Source organism: Eretmochelys imbricata, chromosome 7 (genome assembly GCF_965152235.1).
Source record: "Eretmochelys imbricata isolate rEreImb1 chromosome 7, rEreImb1.hap1, whole genome shotgun sequence".
In the NCBI taxonomy this organism is placed as follows: Eukaryota; Metazoa; Chordata; order Testudines; family Cheloniidae; genus Eretmochelys; species Eretmochelys imbricata.
In genome coordinates this window covers 31,615,788-31,636,852 of record NC_135578.1, presented here as the reverse complement: position 1 = coordinate 31,636,852, position 21,065 = coordinate 31,615,788, and the positions used below count along the sequence as shown (strand labels likewise).

The 21,065-nt window shown below is 50.2% G+C and overlaps 1 protein-coding gene across 1 annotated transcript; it reads right to left on the bottom strand.

Moving 5' to 3' along the window:
- Positions 1-266: 266 nt before the first annotated feature.
- Positions 267-13,004, bottom strand: LOC144267529 (solute carrier family 22 member 6-A-like). Its single transcript, XM_077821574.1, has 10 exons — positions 12,603-13,004; positions 6,545-6,648; positions 5,762-5,916; positions 5,010-5,178; positions 4,249-4,372; positions 3,409-3,524; positions 2,539-2,753; positions 1,996-2,104; positions 1,387-1,590; positions 267-351 (listed from the first exon to the last, which is right to left on the bottom strand). Exons 1-10 carry the CDS (start codon positions 13,002-13,004, stop codon positions 267-269), a joined length of 1,683 nt encoding a protein of 560 aa, XP_077677700.1.
- Positions 13,005-21,065: the final 8,061 nt, after the last annotated feature.

Here is a 21,065-nt window from a genome sequence, read left to right as displayed (position 1 = left end):
CCTGCCTGCCCCTGAGAGCTTTGAATCAGCCCGCACATTCCTTTCCCAGTAGGTTTCTCTTGCAACACTTCGCCGAAGCTGTGGTGCAGATTTAACCCCTTTCCCCCCTGAATCCTTGTGTGCAAAAACCTGCCCTGTGTGTGGGTCTCAAGGGACAAGTTGTTATCTGTGAGAGTCGTGTGTAATTGGATGACGGAATATTTGAAACTGAGCAGCTGCGACCCCCCACCCCAATGGATCCCGAAGGCATCTGGGGCCGAGTGCCATCAGCAAGTCTCTCTGAGCAGAACTTTCTCCTGGTTCTGAAGGGGAATCTTCTCTTTGGTGTCTTCACCCCTCTTCATTCGGGACCTTTGATGAAAGAAGGGGGGAAATACCAATGAAGCAGAGAGGCAAAACAGGCATAAGTTATTTTTCAGCCAGTTTGAATACTAAAATGAGGCTCAGACATTAGTCACCAGGGCTGAACTTCAACAATACAAGGGCATTATACCACTCAAAAACCCTGTGGTCTAGTGGTTGGTGCTCTGGCTGGAGACTGAGTTCTAATCCCAACTCTGCTATTGACCTACTGTGACACTGGGCAAGTTCTGTTTCCCCCACTCCCCGCATTGTCCATTTAGACCAGTGGTCCCCAAACTTTTCATTGTTGCACCCTCTCTTACCCCTGTCTGTGCACACACACCCTGAGCTGGGACCGGGAGCAGGACCGCAGTTCTGAGGGGTGAGGGGGGACACAGAAAGGGGTAAGGGGGTCCCCAGCTGGGGGCACGTCTGAGGCTAGGAACGGAGCCGTGGACAGGGGCTGAGGCTGGGGCCGGGGCCAGGCAAAAGTTGGGAGCAGAGTTGGGCTGGGTGGCACTCCCTCCCTGCTCCCCCGGAAGTTGGCCCAGGCCCTGCCACCCCCCACAAATGTTCCTCTGGCACACCCCACATTTTGGACTGTCACAGATTTAGACTGTCAGATCTTCAGGACGAATCTGTCTCACTGTGCATTTATACAGTGCCCAGCACAACAGGGGCCCCAACCTTGGGTGGGGTCTGTGCAGTGCCTGGTCTGATGGGAGCCTGGATAGCTATCTATCTTTTGACATACAAACCCAGTCTCTTTCTACTCACTGGAATCAGTCAGTGGATAGAGGATATCAGGAAACCCTTTGTACAGCACCTAGCACAACAGGGTCCAGGGCCATGATTGGACACCTGGGTGCCACAGTCATACAAATAATAACAACTCTCTGCACAATTTGCCTGGCTGGCTGCGGGGCGGACAGGGCTGATCCCAAGCACCAGCTGAGTGTTTTGGCCTTTGGAGCCCAAACCCTGTCATGGCCGCAGGTGCCAGAGTCAGACAGGAAGAGCGGGGAGACCTTCCATCAGACCAACCTGCTCTCCACCTCCTCCACAGTGTCTGGCAGTGGTTGGTTGAGAGTCTCCGGGAGGAAGGTGGCCGCAATGCCAGAGATGATTGGGGCAGCACCGTAGACGATTGGCGGCAGGAAGGAGAAGTATTCATCCAACATCTTGGCCAAGGGAGCCACAATACCTCCTACCCGGGCCATGGTGCTGCCAAAGCCCAGTCCGGTCTGCCTGGCGTTGCAGGGAAATAACCATCCAGAACAGAGAAGGGTCAGCTCAGTACTGGGAGTGCAGAACTGCTGGGTGGGAATGCTAAACAGTGACACAGCAGGATGTGCTGCTCACCCTTCACAGTGCTGACCCCAGCATGGCACTAGGGGGCGCTGTGCTGCCGGGAGCAGGGTGAGGGCTCAGTAGGATATGCTGTCTTCTCACAGCCAGTGCAGACCCCCGTGTCCCAGCATGGCACGAGGGGGCGCTGTGCTGCAGGAGGCAGGGTGTGGGCTCACTAGGGGTATACTCTCCCCTCTCAGTCAGTGCTGACTCCAATGCTGCAGTGCCATGCTAGGGGGCACTGTGCTGCAAGGAATGGGGTGCAGGGCTCAGTAGGGGTCAGCTGGAAATACAGCATCTTACCTGATCGGTGTGGGATAGAGCTCAGTTGTGAATAGAAACACGCAGTTGAAGGTGGCCGAAAGACATCCCTTCCCAATCACAGCCAGTGATGTGCGGACTATTTGCAGCTCTGCAAAGAGGGGACAAGGAGAATCCAGGGCTAGAACCCTGTTGCAAACTCCGAGCTCTCCCTTGCCTCCCTTCCATTCTGCATCCCAGCACTGTAACCTTGGCAGCCTCTCTCCTCTGCCCTGTTTCACCTGGCATATCCCCAACCCTGCTCTTTCTTCCTTCGTCACTTCTCCAAGACCCAGCCTTTCCCCTCTCTCCCATGGGTAAGAATCTCCTCCATCTCTCATCTTGATTGTTTTGTCCTCTTCCGCTCTGACCTCACTCGCGCCTACCTCAGGACTATTCAGATAGGTGGCTGTGTATGGAGATAGATAGGTGGTTAGGTATGACTGAGGGAGTCAATTACTCTTTGTTTGAGTTACTTTAGACTCATTGACATTTCTTGGAGGTTACGCGCTAAGCATTGTCGTATGTGGACTGGACCAAACCCACCTCTGGGCACAAAGATGTTGACAATGATGACAAGCCCAGCCAGGAAGAGGAAGGCTGAGAGCGTGATCCTGCGCCCAATGTAGGACATGGAGATGGTGACCAACACTTTGGCCGGGAAGTCAACAGCTCCAAAAATCAACTGGATCACGTAGATACTGACGCCAAAGTTCTGCAGATCCATGGCCAGCCCGTAATAGGAGAAACTGGTCGAGAACCTGCCGTTCACCATAGAGAGGGAGGAAAAGAGATGAGTGAGAGTCCTGTTGAGTGTGCAGCCCGGTGAGATTTAGCTCCAGGCCTAGTCACAATTTAAGCCCAATCTAGATGGGACTTTAGCACTATCTAGGCCCTTGTGCCAGCCCTGTGAACAGCCACAAGGCCCTCCCCCCCCCAAGTTAGAGTTGGCCAGGGGAAATTTTAGTGTTACACTTGTGGGTGCTCTGGTTGGTGTGTGCAGTGATGTAACACAGTGTGGGGGGCATTATTCAAAGCAGGGATGCCCAGGATTGAATGGACACACAAAGGGCCCTAAAATGCACCAGCTTTAGAGAGAAAACCCACAGACCTGATAAGAACCTGACAGACTGGAAGATAAGAGCTAGATAGACACATAAGGTAGACAGACAGACTGAGTATGTCTAGGGATGGATTGAAGCATGGATGAATAACCCTTAGGCAGACAAATGTCCAAAATCTGTGGATTATTTATGCTTGGAAATGGACTAAGTATCGATTTGCAGGCGATACCATGATGGAAGGGGTTGCAAGCACTTTGAAGGGCAGGATTAGAATTCAAATCAAGAGTGGGTCTGCCAAACCTAATTTGGATCCAGATTTAGGATCAGGGACAAAGGGAAGGAGTGCTCTTACCACACAACTGAGAGGCAGCAGAATATCCGGCGTATGGCAGGTGTGCGTACCAGATCCGAGACACTGTAGGATGACTTCACCATTGACAGTTCCTTCTGCATTTTGGAATTTAGGATCTAGTAGGGAACAAAAAGGTCAGTCGGGAAGCCCATAACAGCCCCATGGATTCAGCTGTGATGACACAGGACCTGCAAATGGCTCCTTGCTTCGGCAAATGGTAGCTAGTCATTCCTTACTGAGGCAAACTCTCATGGACCTCAGGTTTCAATTCAACAAGACCTACTTATGATTGGATATAGAGTCCACATGTATTGACCATACAGGCCTGATATTATTGATACTATTAGTAATATTATGGTAGCACCAAGAGGCCACAACTAAGATCAGTGCTCAATTATACAGCTCTTTCCCTCCCCCACCCAGCTATTTGAACCCTATCCCCCACTCACTCTGCCAGTGCCCCTCAATCCTGACCCACAGCCCTAGCTGCTATCCCAGCCCTGGGCCTCCTTTGAGCCCAGACTACCAATCGTGTGAAATGATGTGCTGGTTTTATAACATAGACAAATATCCGCAGGGGACTAAGTTAACATCTCTTTGGAGCAAGGGAGGAAGCCAGAGCTGGGCCAGCTCTCTGTTGAAATCAGGCTTTATTCAATCTCCTTTGCCCAGTGCTAGAAATCTGGTGGGACAGGCCCTAGTTCTGTGTCCTCTGATAGATTAAAAGGTTAAATGGCCTGATCATCAGCTGGTGTAAATGAATGACTCCAGTGGAGTTGTGTCCATTTAGACCACCTGAGGAGCAAGCCCTTCATTAAAGACTCCATTGGGTCTCTTTACCTCTGTGGTAATCTTCTCCCCTTCTTCCCGTTTCCCATTCACTCTGGCGACCCTTTGAAGCACCTTCACTGCTCTGTCAGCTTTACCTGCCAGAACCAGCCAGCGGGCAGATTCTGCGAACCACCTGTTGAAAAAGGATAGTCAAATGTTTCTCTTGCAGAACCAAGGTCAATGATAAGAAAAGGAGTACTTGTGACACCTTAGAGACGAACAAATTTATTTGAGCATAAGCTTTCATGAGCTACAGCTCACTTCATCGGACGCATCCCATGAAGTGAGCTGTAGCTCACGAAAGCTTATGCTCAAATAAATTTGTTCGTCTCTAAGGGTGCCACAAGTACTCCTTTTCTTTTTGCGGATACAGACTAACATGGCTGCTACTCTGAAAGGTCAGTGATGTGACCCACAACTTCGATGGGGTCCTCAAAGCAGGATCAGCTGAAATAATGCAGCACAAGATAATTATCTGTGTTACAGAGGGGGGAAATGAGGCACAGACAGGAGCAGGAACTTGCCCAGGGAGTCAGCAGCAGAGCCAGGAACAGAACCCGGGAGTTCTGTGCACCATCGTCTTGAAACCCAAATGCCTGACTCCTAGTTCCCTGCTGTAATTCTGCTTCTCTGAGAGCTGAGAATAGAATCCAGGAGTCCTGACTCCTAGCTCTAACCACTAGACACTGCCCCCCATCCTGTCTGCTAACAACCACAAGGAAAGAGGACAGCACTTGCGCCTAGAAGGAGAGCTCTCCAGAGACACATACCAGGAATAGATGAGGAAGAAGAAGAAAGGCAAAGAGACAGTCAGCTGGAGCCAGCGCCAGTTGGGGATGCCATATGCCAAGCCCGCCAGCAGGATCTGGCCCAGGGTATAGATGAATCCTGTGATGGCAATGGTGATGGTGCGGAACTGAGTGGGGATCCACTCCACAACTGCAAGGAAAGGAACCTTGTTTAACCTGCCCATGGGCAGTGACGAGGATACTGCTAGCCCTGACTCTCCTTGGACCCACTGGCACCACATGTTACTGCACCCTGCAGGGCTGCAACAGAGAAGAGGCAGCAGAGGGAATGTGAAAACAGCTCTGTACTTCGAGCTGAAATAGCCATGCTGGAGAAAGCAACTCTTGCCCCTGCTACCTTCAGACCCCCAGTGGTAGCCAGGGATATTGCAGCCTCCAGAGCTGCAGCTCCCCCAGTGGTAGTAGATGGTATTACAACCCTGTGAGGCTGGAGCTGCTTCAGCCCATAGCCCAGTGGCAGCAGGTGGTAGCAAGGAGAATGTACAAACAGCCCAATACCCTGAACTGAAATAGCCCCATGGGAGCCTGCTTCCATGCTCTGCACTTCCTCCCTTTGCTACCTGCAGGCCCCTGGGTCATGCAGGTGTACTGAGCCCCCAGGAGATCCCCAGTGCCAGCAGGTGGTATTGCACCTTTTAGTACATCAGTCACAATATCTGTTATGGGTTGAGGTGAGACACTTGAGACCTAGCTGCTAAACAGGCAGGGCTTACTCAGGCAAGCGATGCTGAGCCCAAAGCCAGATAGCGCCATCCCACCCAGGAAGCGGAAGACACAGTAGGAGATGTAACTGGGGGAGAAGGCCGTGCAGGTTCCCATGACAGCCAGCTGCAGAAAGGACCAGATCAGCATTGCCTTGCGTCCAAACCTATGGCAAAGGGGGACAGAGAAGGGAATAAGAAACAGGCATTGAGTTAACAGAGAAGGGAATAAGTAACAGGCATTGAGCTGGTCAGGGCTCAGCTGTGGTCAAATGGGCTATGATGTGATTGGAGAGGAGGTGATTCTTGGGGCTGATAGGACCATTGGCTTCCAATGGCATGTCCAGCTAGGTTGCCATGGACGACAGACCATGAACAAGATGGGGACAATGTGGAGTGATGGTTGACAGATTTTAAGGCTAGATGGGAGCATTAGATTGTCCAGTCTGACTTTTGTATAACACAGATCATTGGGCTAATTCACTAGGACCGGAGGTCCCAACTGAAACTGGGGCTCCATTGTGCCAGGTGCTGCACAGACCCACAGTGAGACCAAAGCTCCATTGTGCCAGGCGCTGCTCCGCCCCTGACTGAGATCAGGGCCCCATTGTGCTGGACACTGCCCAGAGCTGAAGTGAGAGACCATCCCAGAGAGCTTGCCCCAAACAGACAGAGTACCAAAAGGAAAAGTGGGGCAGAGAGAGAGGGAGGGACTTGCCCCAGGTCACACAGCAGAGCAGGGAATAGAACGCAGGTTTCCTGAGTCCCTGCCCTGTGCTGCCCAGGTCAGCTTACCTGTCAGAGAGACCGCCTAGCACGAGTGCTCCCAGCAGCACCCCAGCCATGTAGATTGACTGCGCCATCTGCCGGAACTTCCGCAAGTTACACACCAGGTCCCACTGCAGGTGGGGGAAGGGAGACAGAGAGCAAGTCAGTAATTTCTGCAGAGGCCCAGTGGATGGTGGTCAGATCCTAAAGCACTGGAGCATTGCAACAAGTCACAGCCAGTGCGCTGTGAACTCACAAAGTGTCCGAGGTGCCTGGTGTCCATGTACACCAGTGGTTGCTGTCATTACACATGCTGTGGTTGTGCAACACAGTCACGGGTGTCCTATTCTCATTACCCTGGAGCAACTCCCACTGGAATCACTGGGGCTGATTCTCACTCATGCTTAGGCCCCTCTGTGCCTCTCTGGCAACATAAAGGAGCCTTAAAGTGAGTGGTGTGGCCTCCTAGGAATCCCCACTGAGCTGGATGCCTCCCTGGCTGGTGTGGAGCTGGAATAAGGGCTGATGCAGGGGAAGAATGAGCACCTGGCCAGAATGCACGGCACTCTGGCTATTCTCTTCCTCCCAGGGGCTGTGGGAAGCAGCACATATGTGGAGCAGCCCAGGGGTTCTTGTCCCTGGCTGCCATCCCTGCCCTGACCATTCTCCCCTCCCAAAAGATGCACTGGTGATGCTGATTTTGCAAAAGCAATTACAGTAACAAACACCATGGTAATAGACCTACGAGAAACAGAGAGGGGTTTGTATGGTGATAGATGATGGGTGTGTCTGGGGATAGATATTACAGACACATGGAATGTGTTTCACACTACTATATCACCTGTATAAATGCTGTCCGTTATCTGTATGGGCTAGGGTTGGTATTCCAGGTTCCTGGGTGAGTAACAGGGTTAAACAAGTCTGGAGAAGCCTCAGCCCTTGGGGAAATTGCATAACCCTGATTTGAACTGGTTGACAAAGGTGACCACACAGAGGACTGAGAAAGGTCTGAAGTGATAATTCTCACCTGATCCAAGAAGTGATATAATGCTGTGCCCAAAAGGCACGGGGAGGGTTTGAAGTACTGTGTTCCTACCTCATTTGGACGATGGGTGACTGCCAGATAAGACAGGCACGTGTATAAACTATTGATTGTTTTCAAGGTATGGTTTTCTGTAATGCTTTAGTTCTGAATAAATTGTACTTTGCTTTCGGATAGCTGGCGGGGCCCTGGGTAAGCAGAGCTGCAGGTGTTGAATTCAAGTCAGGCCTGCAGGGATAATCACAGTGAGTTGCAAGAAGAATGGCAAGTTTGCTCTGGGGGGAGAGAGTTGTGGGACTCCATCCCAATAGAGGTGAGGACCGGAGGCTTGAGACCTTAGTGGGGGTGCCCTAGAGGAGGCCACGAAGGGGTCAGACATTTAGTTACCACAGGAATTGTGAGGACATGTAGATAGAGGGGTGCGTAAGGAAATGGATGGATAGACTAACAAATCAAAATCTCTGCAGATATGTTCTCGGCAGTTTTTGCCAAGAACCCCAGTCATTAGAGCAAAGCATTTGTGGGCATGTTAGCTCCCAGCAGGTAGCTTGAGAGAGCCCAGTGCCATGTGGCCAGGCAGTGGCCTTTGTACTTCCTTCAGAGTAATTTTGGACTGTAGAGTTTCTGTGGTGTTGATCAGTATCACTGGGATTCATGGAAGTGATGTTCTGTAGTCTGTGGTCCGCCATAACCCCCAGCTCATTCCCAGCAGTATGACGGCTTAGCCAGTTAGTCCTCTTTCTGTAGCTGTGCATTGTATTTTTCCTTCCTAACTGCAGTACTTTGCACTTGCCTTTACTGAATTTCATTGTGTTGATTTCAGACTGTAACAAGCTGCCCTGCTTCCCAGCTCCCAGAGACCCCACTGCTGCTCCCGAAGTCTCTTCTCAGGCACTTTTATTTCTCCAGGCTTTGGGCAAACGCAACACAAACAGTTCCTCAGCCCACCCTGGGCTACAGCTTCCAGCTAGGGTGACTGGGACCGTCACGGCCAAACTGGGACATACATTTTTCAGCTCTGTCCGGGCCATCCCTACTTTTCCCCCAAAACTGGGCATTTGTCCCGGCTGCAAGGCAGAGTGGAGGGTGGGGGCTGCTGTCCAGGGGCTCAACTGAAAGCAGCACTGCCTGCCAGCAGGAGAGCAGAGAAATTTGCTGCTGACGGGCAGTGCTGCCTTCTTCAGAGCTGACCCCCTGGGCAGCATGGAGCTCGGTGGGTCAGCCCCAGTCCCGCCGCAAGTGTCACAGAGCTCAGTGAGTCCATCTCAGCCCTGGACGGCATAGGGAGGGCAGCTCTGGTGAGCTCTGTGCGTGGGGGGATAGGGGAGAATGGGGGATGGGGGAGCAGCTCGGGGAAGCTCTGGGCCATCCCGTTTTTACTTTAAGAAATATGGTCACCCTACTTCCAGGGGTTTTTCCCCTTTACCTTTCAGTGGTTCCAGCAGGAATCTTCCATGCTCTGTTCCCTGAGCACCATCTCCCAGGGCTTTCTCCTTGGAAGGCCCTTTCCCCCCAGCAGGTTTCCCCTGCCTCCCCTCCCAGGGATCGCTTAGGAACTCCCTGATTCTTGCAGCTCCCTGGCTCTGTCTCAGCAGGTCTCTCCCAGCAGGTTCCCACGGCCTCCCATCCACAGAACTTCCTGCTTCTGGTCTGTGTCGCTATTCCCAGGGAGCTAGCAGCGGCTTCCCATGTCTACTCTCTCTACGCCCTTTCCTAACTGATGAGACCTGATGCACCCAGGTGTCCCCTTCTAATCATTATACGCTGACCAAGCACAGGTGCATTGGCCCTGCTCCTTCTTAGAGAACTGATGTCACCCTGTGACATAGACATTTCTCCAACTTATCAAGGTCCTTTTGAATTCTAATCCTGCCCTTCAAGGTGCTTGCAACTCCTCCCATCATGGTGTCACCTGCGAATTTGGTAAACATACTCTCCACTGCATGATCCTAGTCACTAAATGAAAATGTCGAATAGTACTTGAGGGACCCCACTAGATACATCCTCCCAATTTGACAGCGAACCATTGATTACTATTCTGAGAATGGTCTTTCAGCCAGATATGCACCCCCCCGTTATAGTAGTTTCATCTAGACCACATTTCCCTAATTTGCATGTCATGTGGGACTGTGTCAAAAGCCTTGCTAAAATCAAGACCTATCACATATACTGCTTCCCCCCATCCACTAGCCAGTTACTCTGTCAAAGAAGGAAATTAGGTTGGTTTGTCATGATTTGTTCTTGACAAATCCATGTTGGCTATTACTTACAACCCTATTATTCTCTAGGTGCTTACAAACTGATTGTTAAATAATTTGTTCCAGTATCTTTCCAAGTATTGTAGTGGGCCGACTGATCTATGATTCTATGATTCCTTCTTATTCCCCTTTTTAGAAATAGGTACATTTGCCCTTCTCCAGTCCTCTGGGACCTCACCCATCTTCCTTGAGTTCTCAAGGATAAACACTTATGGTTTTGAGATTGTTGCAGGTAGTTCCTTAAGTACCCTAGGGTGAATTTCATCTGGCTGTGCCAACTTGAATACATCTAACTTGTCTAAATATTCTTTAATCTGTTCTTTCCCTATTCTGGCTTGTGTTCCTTCCCCCTGGTTCTTAATGTTAAATCTGTTAAACATCTTGTCACAATTATCCTTTTCAGTGAAGACTGAAGCAAAATGGGCATTAAACTCTTCAGTCTTAATGTCATCCATTAGCAGCTCTCCTTCCCTGCTAAGTAAAGGACCTACATTTTCCTTTGCTTTTCTCTTGCTCCTGATGTATTTATAGAATCTTCACTTATTGCCTTTTATATCCCTTGCTAGGTGTAACTTGTTTTGTGCCTTAGCCTTTCTGATTTTGTCCCTTCATACTTGCACTATTCTTTTGTACACATCCTTAGCCATTAGTCCATGTTTCCACTTTTTGTAGGTTTCCTTTTTGATTTTCAGGTCATTGAAGATCTCCTGATGGACCATATTGGCCTCTTACCTTTCTTACTGTCTTTCCTGTGTATCAGGATGGTTTGCAGTTGTGCCTTTAATATTGTCTCTTTAAGAAACGGCCAGCCCTCTTGAACTCCTTTTTCCCTTAGCCCTGGTCTACACTAGGACTTTAGGTCGAATTTAGCAGCGTTAAATCGATGTAAACCTGCACCCGTCCACACAATGAAGCCCTTTATTTCGACTTAAAGGGCTCTTAAAATCAATTTCCTTACTCCACCCCTGACAAGTGGATTAGCGCTTAAATCGACCTTGCCGGCTCGAATTTGGGGTACTGTGGACACAATTCGATGGTATTGGCCTCCGGGAGCTATCCCAGAGTGCTCCATTGTGACCGCTCTGGACAGCACTCTCAGATGCCCGATTGTTTGCCGTTGCTCTGACGCAGGGAGGGGCGACTGAGGACACGGCTTACAGGGTTGGCTTCAGGGACCTAAAATCAACAAAGGGGGTGTCTTTACATCAAGGAGTATTTCAGGCAGGACTTCACGGAGGGTTCCAATAAGAAATGGTGCACCTAAGTTATCGTTCTTATTGGAACAAGAAGGTTAGCCTGGCCTCTGATTGATACATGGCTAGATTTACCTCGCTGCACCTTCTCTGTGAGTGACTGCAGTGTGACCTAGAAGAATGAGTCCCCTAGACGGGGGAGGGGGGAAGCAAATGAATACAGAACAAATCTGGTCTATTTCTTGTTTTGATCCACTCCATCTATCTTTTACATCTTTGGCTGGCAGCAGACGGTGCAGAAGGACTTCATGCCAACCACATCTCATGGCTGCTCGGCAGAAGATGGTGCAGTAGGACTGCTAGCCATCCTCATCTCTTGCCTGCCTGGCAGAAGATGGTACAATACGACTGCTAGCAATCCGTATCGCCTGCCTGCTCACCATAAGACGGTTCAATAGGACTGACTGCAGGACTAAAGAGAATGACCTGGTCAAGTCACTCCAAATTAAGTCCCTGCGCCCATGTCTGTCCAGGCGCTCCCAGCCGACGTGGCCAGGAGCACCTCGGACATGACGATGACGGCTACCAGTCGTACTGTACCGTCTGTTGCCACAAGGCAATGGGTTGCTGCTACTGTGTAGCAAAGCCGTACCGCGTCTGCCAGCACCCAGGAGTCATAGGGTGACGGTTACCTGAGCGGGCTCCATGCTTGCCGTGGTATGGCGTCTGCACAGGTAACTCAGGAAAAAAGGCGCGAAACGATTGTCTGCCCTTGCTTTCACGGAGGGAGGGAGGGAACGGGGGCCTGACGATATGTACCCAGACCCACCCGCGACAATGTTTTAGCCCCATCAGGCATTGGGATCTCAATCCAGAATTCCAATGGGCAGCGGAGACTGTGGGAACTGTGGGATAGCTACCCGCAGTGCAACACTCCGGAAGTCGACGCTAGCCTCGGTACTGTGGAAGCACTCCGCCGAGTTAATGCACTTAATGCACTTAGAGCATTTTCTGTGGGGACACACACACTCGAATATATAAAACCGATTTCTAAAAAACCAACTTCTATAAATTCGACCATATTCCGTAGTGTAGACATACCCTTAGATTTTCTTCCCCTGGAACCCCACCTACCAGTTCTCTGAGTTTGTTAAAATGGGCTTTTTTGAAGTCCATTGTCCTCATTCTGCTGCTCTCACTCCTTCCTTTCCTTAGAATCACTAAATCTCTCATTTCATGATCACTTTCGCTCAAATTGCCTTCTGTCTTCAGGTTCTCAACCAATTCCTCAGCTAGTCAGAATCAAGTCTAAAATAGCCGACACCGCTCCCCCTCCCCCCCAGCCACTTCCTCACCTTTTGAAACAAGTTGTCTCCAACACATTCCAATAACTTATTGAAGATTTTGTGTCTTGCTGTATCTCTGTCCCCATACAAACCGCTGTGTCTCTCTGTCCCATACACATCCCTTTGTCTACCTAGTTATGTATGCGATCCTCCTCTCTCTGATTCCAGAGCACCTGGACATTAATGGCACCTGGTGCCCCCAACATGCCCATTCCACCTAGTTCCTAGCAACGGAGTATGTCTCACCTCGGTAATGATGGTGGAGGTGAACACGCTCCTATCGTAGGTCCATCCTTCCGTGCAGGGCTCTGTGTCCAGCTGAGTTCCATTGGGCTCGGTGACGTTGGGGTCCAGGAGCTGCCACTGAGCGGTGACAAAACGGCGGCACTTCTCTGGCTGCCGGTTCCTGTCCATGGGGATGGTGACCTGGAGCAGGTCCTGGGAGCCCAGGTGCAGGGTGGCATTAGCGTAGCGGGTGTTGTTGGCATTGATATGGACTTGGCAGTGGTGCCCCGGGATGGCGGCGGTGAAGTTCTGCAGGAGGTTGTGGCTGGCCATCAGCACGATGGGGATGGTAAGCAACATTGTGTGGATAATTTGGAAACGTCCCATGCCGCCCACCTGGTGTAAGAATTCGGCGAAAGACATGGTCCCGCTGGAAGCACCTTGCCCTCAGAAATAACCCCAGGCTACAAAAAATACTCTAGGATCCAAAATACTTCTAGAGCTGCATGGATCTCAAACCCAAAAGGTGATTACAGGGCTGCTGCTGCCTCTGAGCTAATGCAACTCCTTCTGTAATTGAACGTCACGCTCCTAGATCCAGCAGTCCAGAGGTCACTCCCCTCAAGGGGAATCTGGTGTGCAACAGACTGGGGCTTTAGAAGGCTGATGGAAGAGTCCGTGGAGCCCTGGAGAGATTTGGCGTCTACCTAAGACGCTGCTGCGGAGTTGCTCCCAGTGCTGAAATATCGATAGGAGAGCTGGCAAAAGAGCTTTTTAGTTTGATCGAGGTGCTTCTGCCATGGATTTGTACCTGTGGCTTGAGATTAAAGTCCCTGTGTCTGTGAATCTTCCATGTAGCCCAGCAGAACAGGTGTCCCTTCTATGGCAAACAAAACAGGGCTTGTTAAAATCCACCATCAGTCATCTGCTTTGCAAATGTCACTAGGCACCTTTGCTAGGGGGGTGAAACCTTCCTAGATTCCTGTTTTCCGCCTTGCGGCAAAGAGATCCTGATTTAAGGGTCTTTGAGAGGATTATATAAGCTTTAATCAGCTCATTTGGTTAAAGTTATACTCCTGTTTTAAGGGATTAGTTCAAATGAAAAGGGAAAAAAGCTGAAAAAAATTAAAGGGGAAAATGGAGAAAAATGCAGCAAAGTGCACTGGGTCTCGCTGGAGGACAGGTTCAGTCTAAGGCTTGGGGCTCAGAATTGTGACATCCCCACAGAGCAAAGTCAGGGGAAGCCAGCCTTCTGGAATTGGAGAGGGGATGAGAAAGGAAATGCACCAGTGCTCTCTGCTGGAGGGACTGTGTTCAGAAATGTACAAGCTTTTTACACGACCAGGGCTCTGGGTGGCTTGGTAAAGGGCCTGTGGGTTCTAGAGGTCAAAGTGCCTAGGTCTGGTTTCTCCCACTGGGGAGCGTTGCGGGTGTCTTGTGACACATTTACCTGGGTTCAGCCATCAGAGACGGCTGCATGAGCACGTTGATCTGGGAAGTGGAGGAAAAATTAAATCTAAGATGGCCCTGCAGGTAAGACAGTGGACTGGGATGCAGGTGACCTGCGATTAGGGCCCTCCACCCCCACCCCTTCCAGTCATGAAGGATGCTCCACAGAGCCTGACCGAGATCAGGACCCCCCTCTTGTGCTGAGTGCTCCATGGATCCTGACTGAGATCAGAGCCCCCTTCTTCTGCCAGGTGCTCAATGACCCTGACTGAGATCAGGACCCCCCTCTTGTGCCAGGCGCTGCACAGACCCCAGTTAGATTGCAGGCCACCCCAGTGTGGTAGGCACTGCATGGGTGCACAGCAAGAGACAGTCCCTGCCCTGAAGAGCTCAGTCTAAACAGCCAAAGAAAGATAATTCTCCCCCATTTTACAAACAGGAAAACTGAGGCACAGAACGATTACGTGATTTGCTCAAGGGATCTCCTGGGTCCCAGTTCTTTCCCACAAGGCCATTGTTCATCTGCTGGTTAGGAATGTCAACCAGTGCATCGGTTCAGCAGAGCCAGTGGTAACAGGTCAAAGCCAAATGTAGTTACACAAAAAGCAGAGGCGGTAACAGATGCAGGGGACTGCGTGTCAAGACCTGGGGATGGAGCTGCTCCATTCAAAGCCTGAACTCCTTAGCCTGGGAAAACACCCACTATAGGCCAGTCCCTGGGGGTGGGAGGGATATTTGCATGGCCTTAGTTCTGTGTCGGAAGGATGGTGTTATGGGTAAGGCACTGGACCATGACTCCGGAAAAAATCCCAGATGTAAAACTCCTCGTGCCTCAGTTACCCCAGCTGTCTGTTTAAACTGTGAGCTCTTTGAGGCAGGGTCAGTCTATCGCTTTGTGTCACAAAATGGGGCCAAGGTCTGTGCAGCACCAAACACAATGGGGCTCCAATCTTGGGCGAGGTCTAGGCATATTCTGTTCTATGGAGGTTCTGATCTGCCTTCATCACCATAGTACCTCAGCTCCTATCTTTGCACCACCACAGTTCCCACTGGCTTCAGCTGCGACTGAAAACTGGGCCATGGTTTGGCCCCCCCGAATTCAAAGGCCGTGAAGATGTTGGCATTTACCTCCCAGCTGCATCACCGGTTGACCTGCCAATCAATGCATCTCTATAGAGCCGCATGCCACAGACAACTGACTTTATTCAGAGCCTCGATAATTTACCACATAATGTTTCATGGCTACTGCCTCATTATTCAAAGCCGGTCCAACTACGAGGGCCAGATTAGATGGTCACACTGAATAGAGTTTGGACAGTGTTGGGGGTTGCTAAACTGGCAAGTACTTGCTAGTCACTAATTAAAGGGACCCTGTCCTAGTACGAAGAACACGTTGGGCCTTGGAGTTTAGCCTTAGTAAGAGCTGCAGGATTTGTCCCAGTCGGTGACTGGTGCTTTGTAAGAAGGAAACAGACACACCGGTCTCTTTTATCGCCTATTGCAGCTGCAGTTTGTCCTCTTCTACCTCTTCAATCATTGATATTTATGTTACAGTAGCGCTCCCAGGTCTTAACAGAGATCAGGGCTCTTGTTGGGCCAGGCACTGCACAGGCCCCCTGATGGAGAGCAGGGCCCCATCGTGCCAGGCGCTGCACAGACCTTTGCCAGGATCAGGGCTCTGCCATGCGAGGTGCTGTGCAGACCTTGGCAGAAATCAGGGCCCCATCCTGCCAGATGCTGCACAGATGTATGGTGAGAAACAGCCCTTGCGCCAAAGATCTTACACTGTAAATTGACAAGGGAAGAATCATTCTCCCCATTTCACAGATGAGCTGAAACTGAGGCCCAGAGTGATGCAGTGACTTGCCCAAGGTCACACAGGAAGAATGTGTCAGAGCTAGCAATTGAACCCGGATTTCCTAAGTCTCAATGCAGTGTCATAACCCAACTCAAAGAAAGCCAAACTAGCTGAACTTGGACACCCCACTCCATTCTGCACTGTGTTATGGAGGGGGCCGAAGGCCAGCTTCTCAGCTGCAGCTCATTGCAAGGGGGCTGCACTGGGGGAATTCGATTTGGAGTTAGGGTGGGGCAGAGGCTATGGCATAAACCCCCTGCCCCATCCCCAAAGACCCTGCCTACGATGGGAGGAAGCAGCAGCCTTTCTCCTGGCAGGGCCAGCAAAGCAGATTTGCCAATGGCTGAACCATTTAGTCATGTTGTAAGTTGCTGGCTTATTTGAAGCTTGGCACAAGCATTAGACAGCAAGAATGGGGCCAGTGACGAGCTGATCTGCCAACTCCTTACTGCTGTGCAGAGCAGAAAGAACACTCTCTCCTCCTATCGCAGTGAATAAAACCCAGGAGTCCTGACCTCCAGCCACCCCTGCTCTAACCCGCTAGGCTTCCAGAGAACAAAAACCAGGAGACCAGACTCCCAGTCCACTTTGTCACCACTAGACCCCACTGCCCTCCCACAGCTGGGACTAGAACCCAGGAGTCCTAATGCTTAGATCCTACAGTGAGAAGGCCCCTACTTAGCTTTCCCTTGGTGTAACAACTAGACCACCAAGCTAGTTCAAGAAATACCCACCCAGCCCATGCAGCCAACTGACTAGGTCTGGAAGGTTCAGCTGCTGAATTCACTGGGATAGGAGCTAAGGTGATGCAGAGGCTGATGCCACATGGTTAGGTTTTCAGCACAGAGCCAGCTCACCAGTACCCTGTGGCAGAGTCAAATTGATCACAGCGGCCCTGCCATGGGGGAAAGGGGAGCACACAGAGCACCTGCCCTGCGGCCGGGAGGGCATGAGGAAGGGGCTGGGGAGTTGCAGTGTGTCCCTGAATTAGAGGGGGTTGGGATGGTGGCACCCAGGAAGCTGTGGAGGGAATGGAGGGATGCAAGGAGCCCCTAGTGTTTGCAGGGTGCTCCACCAGCAGAATCTACAAAGTGGGCGACCCCTACTGTCTGATGTGGCAAAAACCGTCGCTCCTGAGCCCTGGTGGCTGCTGCATAGGTGAATATTAGGCTTCCTGTGGGGCAAAGGAGGCCTGTCTTGTGGTTGAGGCACTGAGCTAAGACAGAGACCTGGGCCCAGTTCCCTGTGTGATCTTGGGCAAGTGGATTCCACTCGCTCGGTGCCTCACTTTCACCCATCTGAGTGTAGCATAACTCAGGTGTGGTCCACCGGGGTGGTGGCTCTGTTACAGGTATCTGCTGGAAAGTCTGCCTGTAGCGACTCGTGAATTCAGCTCTGGAGGTTCCCAGCTCAAGCCCCGCTGTGCTGGTCATGATGACATGTATCAGCCCAGCACAGTGGATTTGCCCAGTCTAGGCAAGACCTTGGTGAAAGACCTTGCCCTGGTGAAGCTTACAGGGTGGGGAGGGGAAATGACTTGCCCAAGGCAATTTGGGGCAAAGGCAAGCCTAGACCTCAGAGCTCTCAGCTCCACAGCCCATCGCTAGTTCATGCCATGCATGACCGCCTGCCGACTCACGTGACCTTTTCCCTTCCACCTCATTCCTACACCGCTCTCCTGGCTGCAGCCACCCTTTGGACCAGGCTGGAATTTGTTGGGTCGACCAGGCTGGAATTTGTTGGGTCGTCTTTTTTGAGCTGTAATCAGAACCCTGGTGAAGGTTCGCTGACCAAGGTCGAGGACCCATGATGCATTGGTGTCATGGTGGGGTGTTTTTCCAGCTGGTTCAGGCAAGTTAGTGGGTCAGATGGAACTTGGCAGAGTGTTAAGCTAGTTTCCAGAGAGGACACGCAGCCTCATGACTAGGGCCCTCCCCTAGGACTCTGGAGATCGTGCTGCCATTCCCTGTTCTAGTCCAGATATTTGAGCAAGTCGCTTGTTGTCTGTGATATTTGCACTATCATAGCACCTTGGAGCAGGATCCGATTGTGCTAGGCCCAGCACAAAAAGATGGCCCCTCCTCCAGCGAGCTGCCAATCTAAGGATAAGACAAGAGATGACAGTTGGATACAGCCAGACGAGGGAGCAGAAGGTAACCAGGAGACAATCACTGTCAGCTTGACAGGCTGTGGGCTCAGACCACCAGTGGCCTAACTGTTGTCAAGGTTGCCAAGGCCTCCCGGCAATGGAGCATTTGAGACAAGTTTGAAGGTGGACAGCGAGGTGGCTTTGTGGGTGTTTACAGGGAGCTCTTCCCAAGCGCGAGGGGCAGCAGAGGAGAAAGCATGAAGGGGTTTGTGTGAAAATGTAACTAGTGGGCACTGGGCGATGGAGGCCGGCATCATGGGCTGGCTGGAGGCAGAAGTCATCACCTCCATAGCGGATGAGAATGATAGGTCAAGTGGGGATAGAGCATGAAGGACCTTGAAAGGGAAGACAAGTGGCTTAGGTCTATGTGAAAGAGAAGGGGGAGCCAGTGAAGGGATGCAATGACTGGAGTCAAAGCGATAGGCTAAGAAAATGACCTTTAGCTCTTTACATAACACGAAGCAACCACACAGGCACAATGGGGTCCAAATAACAGTGGTAACTGAGGACACAAAACATGCAAGGCCTAGTTACATTCCCTGGTTGGGTTCTAAAACATAGAACACGGTGAGCACCACTACAGCACCAATTATTTAAAGGGATACTACCCTATTCCTACACACTACTTCACTTATGCTCTGTGCCTCAGTTTCCTACCTTTTAAAAATGGCCGTAATGAACGTCCCTGCCTCAAAGGGGTTTTGTGAATAGGGGCTGCTAAAAACTTTTTCCACCTGAACTTTTTTTTTTTAATGGAATATTAAAGTTTGACTAAATGGAAATTGTCATGAATGATGTTTGCGTTCCTTGAAAAGTTTTAATTTTTTTGTTAGAAAATTGAAAACCAACCCCCCAAACTGAAAATTTTTCAGTTTTCAGGCAAATTTTTCTGCTTTCCGGAGTTTGGGGCCAAAACTTTTCTATCAACCAATTGGGGGGGGTGCTGAGAGAGGATGGGTATATCAGGATGGATATCTATATGTAGATGGATGTGTGGGGAGGGTGGGAGGCAGGGATAGATCGATCCATTTGTATGTGAGATGTAAAACAGACCCCAATGCTTAGTGTTCTCTCAGTTCTAGATCTCACTCTGGCCTCTCGGAGACAGCGTACAGATTCATCTACACATTGTCCTGGAGGCCAGCAAGGACGATTAGATCATCTAGCATAACACGGGCCAGAGAATCCCGCCCCAGCAATTGGTGCAATGGAGTGAGTTCCCTTCCCTACTATGAGTGTGAGTGAAATCCTACCCCCATTGAGGTAATTTGGAAAACTCCCATTGACTTTGTGGGGCCCAGAGTTTCACTTTTGTGTCACTGCAGTGGGGCGTTTCATGGCACATTTGGGTATGATGGCCCCTGTCAAGACCATGAAAAACTGAGGAGAAACAGCTGGATCTGCAGGAGCAACATCTGGAGAGCCAGTCGGTAGAGAGATGGCCTGGGGCAAATTTGCTTGTTAGGGAATGATCCTAACAAGGAACCTGCTTGGAGACCCATTTGGGAAGATTGTGATCACCCCACAAATGAGTTGTAAGTGCAGTCTGGCAAGTCAACAAACAAATGAGCATCAAAGTCCACCCCTGATCCTTCCAAGCAGCTCCTGGGACAAAAGCCACCGGAAGTTGCTGAGTCTGTTTTTTTCTCCGGGTAATAGGATGGCCCCTTAATCTACAGTTGAACATTTCCAGGGTCAAAGGTCCTGCACCAGCTGTGCTGCCCTAGCCTAGAAGAGCTGGGTTCTGTTTCTGGTTTCTATTTGCCACTGACTCCCTGTATGACTTTGAGGGTTTCCCTTCCCTAGTCTTAGTCTGTTCTGGTTACAAGGATTGTCTTTCACTCTTCGTGCAATGCCTGGCAGAATGGGGTCCTGATCTACTTCAGGGTATATGCAGTGCCCAGCATGATGTGGGCCCCATTCTCGGTTGTGCTCCTGTAATACAAATAATTACAACTTTACTTAAAGTTATGCACAGGCTTAAACCTTTGCAGAATTGGACCCTGTTACGTTGTATCCCACTTGGGTGGAACTTAGCCACAAAATCACATGAAAAACTTTTGGGACAACACTACCATCTGGTGGAGGGAAATTAAATTTTTAAAAAGAAAGGAGTACTTGTGGCACCTTAGAGACTAACCAATTTATTTGAGCATGAGCTTTCGTGAGCTCAAATAAATTGATTAGTCTCTAAGGTGCCACAAGTACTCCTTTTCTTTTTGCGAATACAGACTAACATGGCTGCTACTCTGAAACCTAAATTTTTTAAATAATTGTTTGTTTGTTTAAGTTTATTGTTGTGACTGATAAAAGGGCATGAATTTATGCAACACTTGGGGAGCATGTTTCTTCCTCCAAAGAAATTAAATGAGAGGCCAATCATGCAAGCTATTCCTGACACATTATTATTAATTACTTATATTACTTAGTTACAGTGGCCCACAGAAGCATTAGCCAAGATCATGGCCCTGGCATAGTAGGCAAGGCACAGCCCCAGGGAGAGACAGTCCCTGCCCCGAAGAGCTCCCGGTCAAAATAGACAAAGGAAGGATTATTATGTCCCCATTTTATAGATGGGGAAACTGAGGCACAGATCAATTAAGCGACTTGGCCAAGGTCACACAGAGAGTGTGGGGGAAGAGCTGGGAATTGAACCAGATGCCCTGCATCCTCAGTTAGTGCTTTAGCTGCAAAGCCAGTGAGCCACACTCAGAATCTCATGACTTCCACGCGAACTTAGGAGCCTATACAGGCAGGAACTGCGGTTCAAGGTCCACCTCAGATCCCAAGTAAAATGAGTTTTCTAGTCTCAGCTGAATTCCCTGCAGGGGAAATCTGTCATCTCACCCCCCCCCCCAAAAAATATTGTAAACGCCAAAAGAAGCTTGACCCCTAAAGGCTTAAAAACAATAAATAAACAGAAAGTAAATTAAATAAGCCCAGCATTTATTAGTGTGTTTTTTTCTAATCTTGTGATTTTTAAGCCAATCTCATGATTTCTTGGAGGGAGCTGATTCATGATTTATGA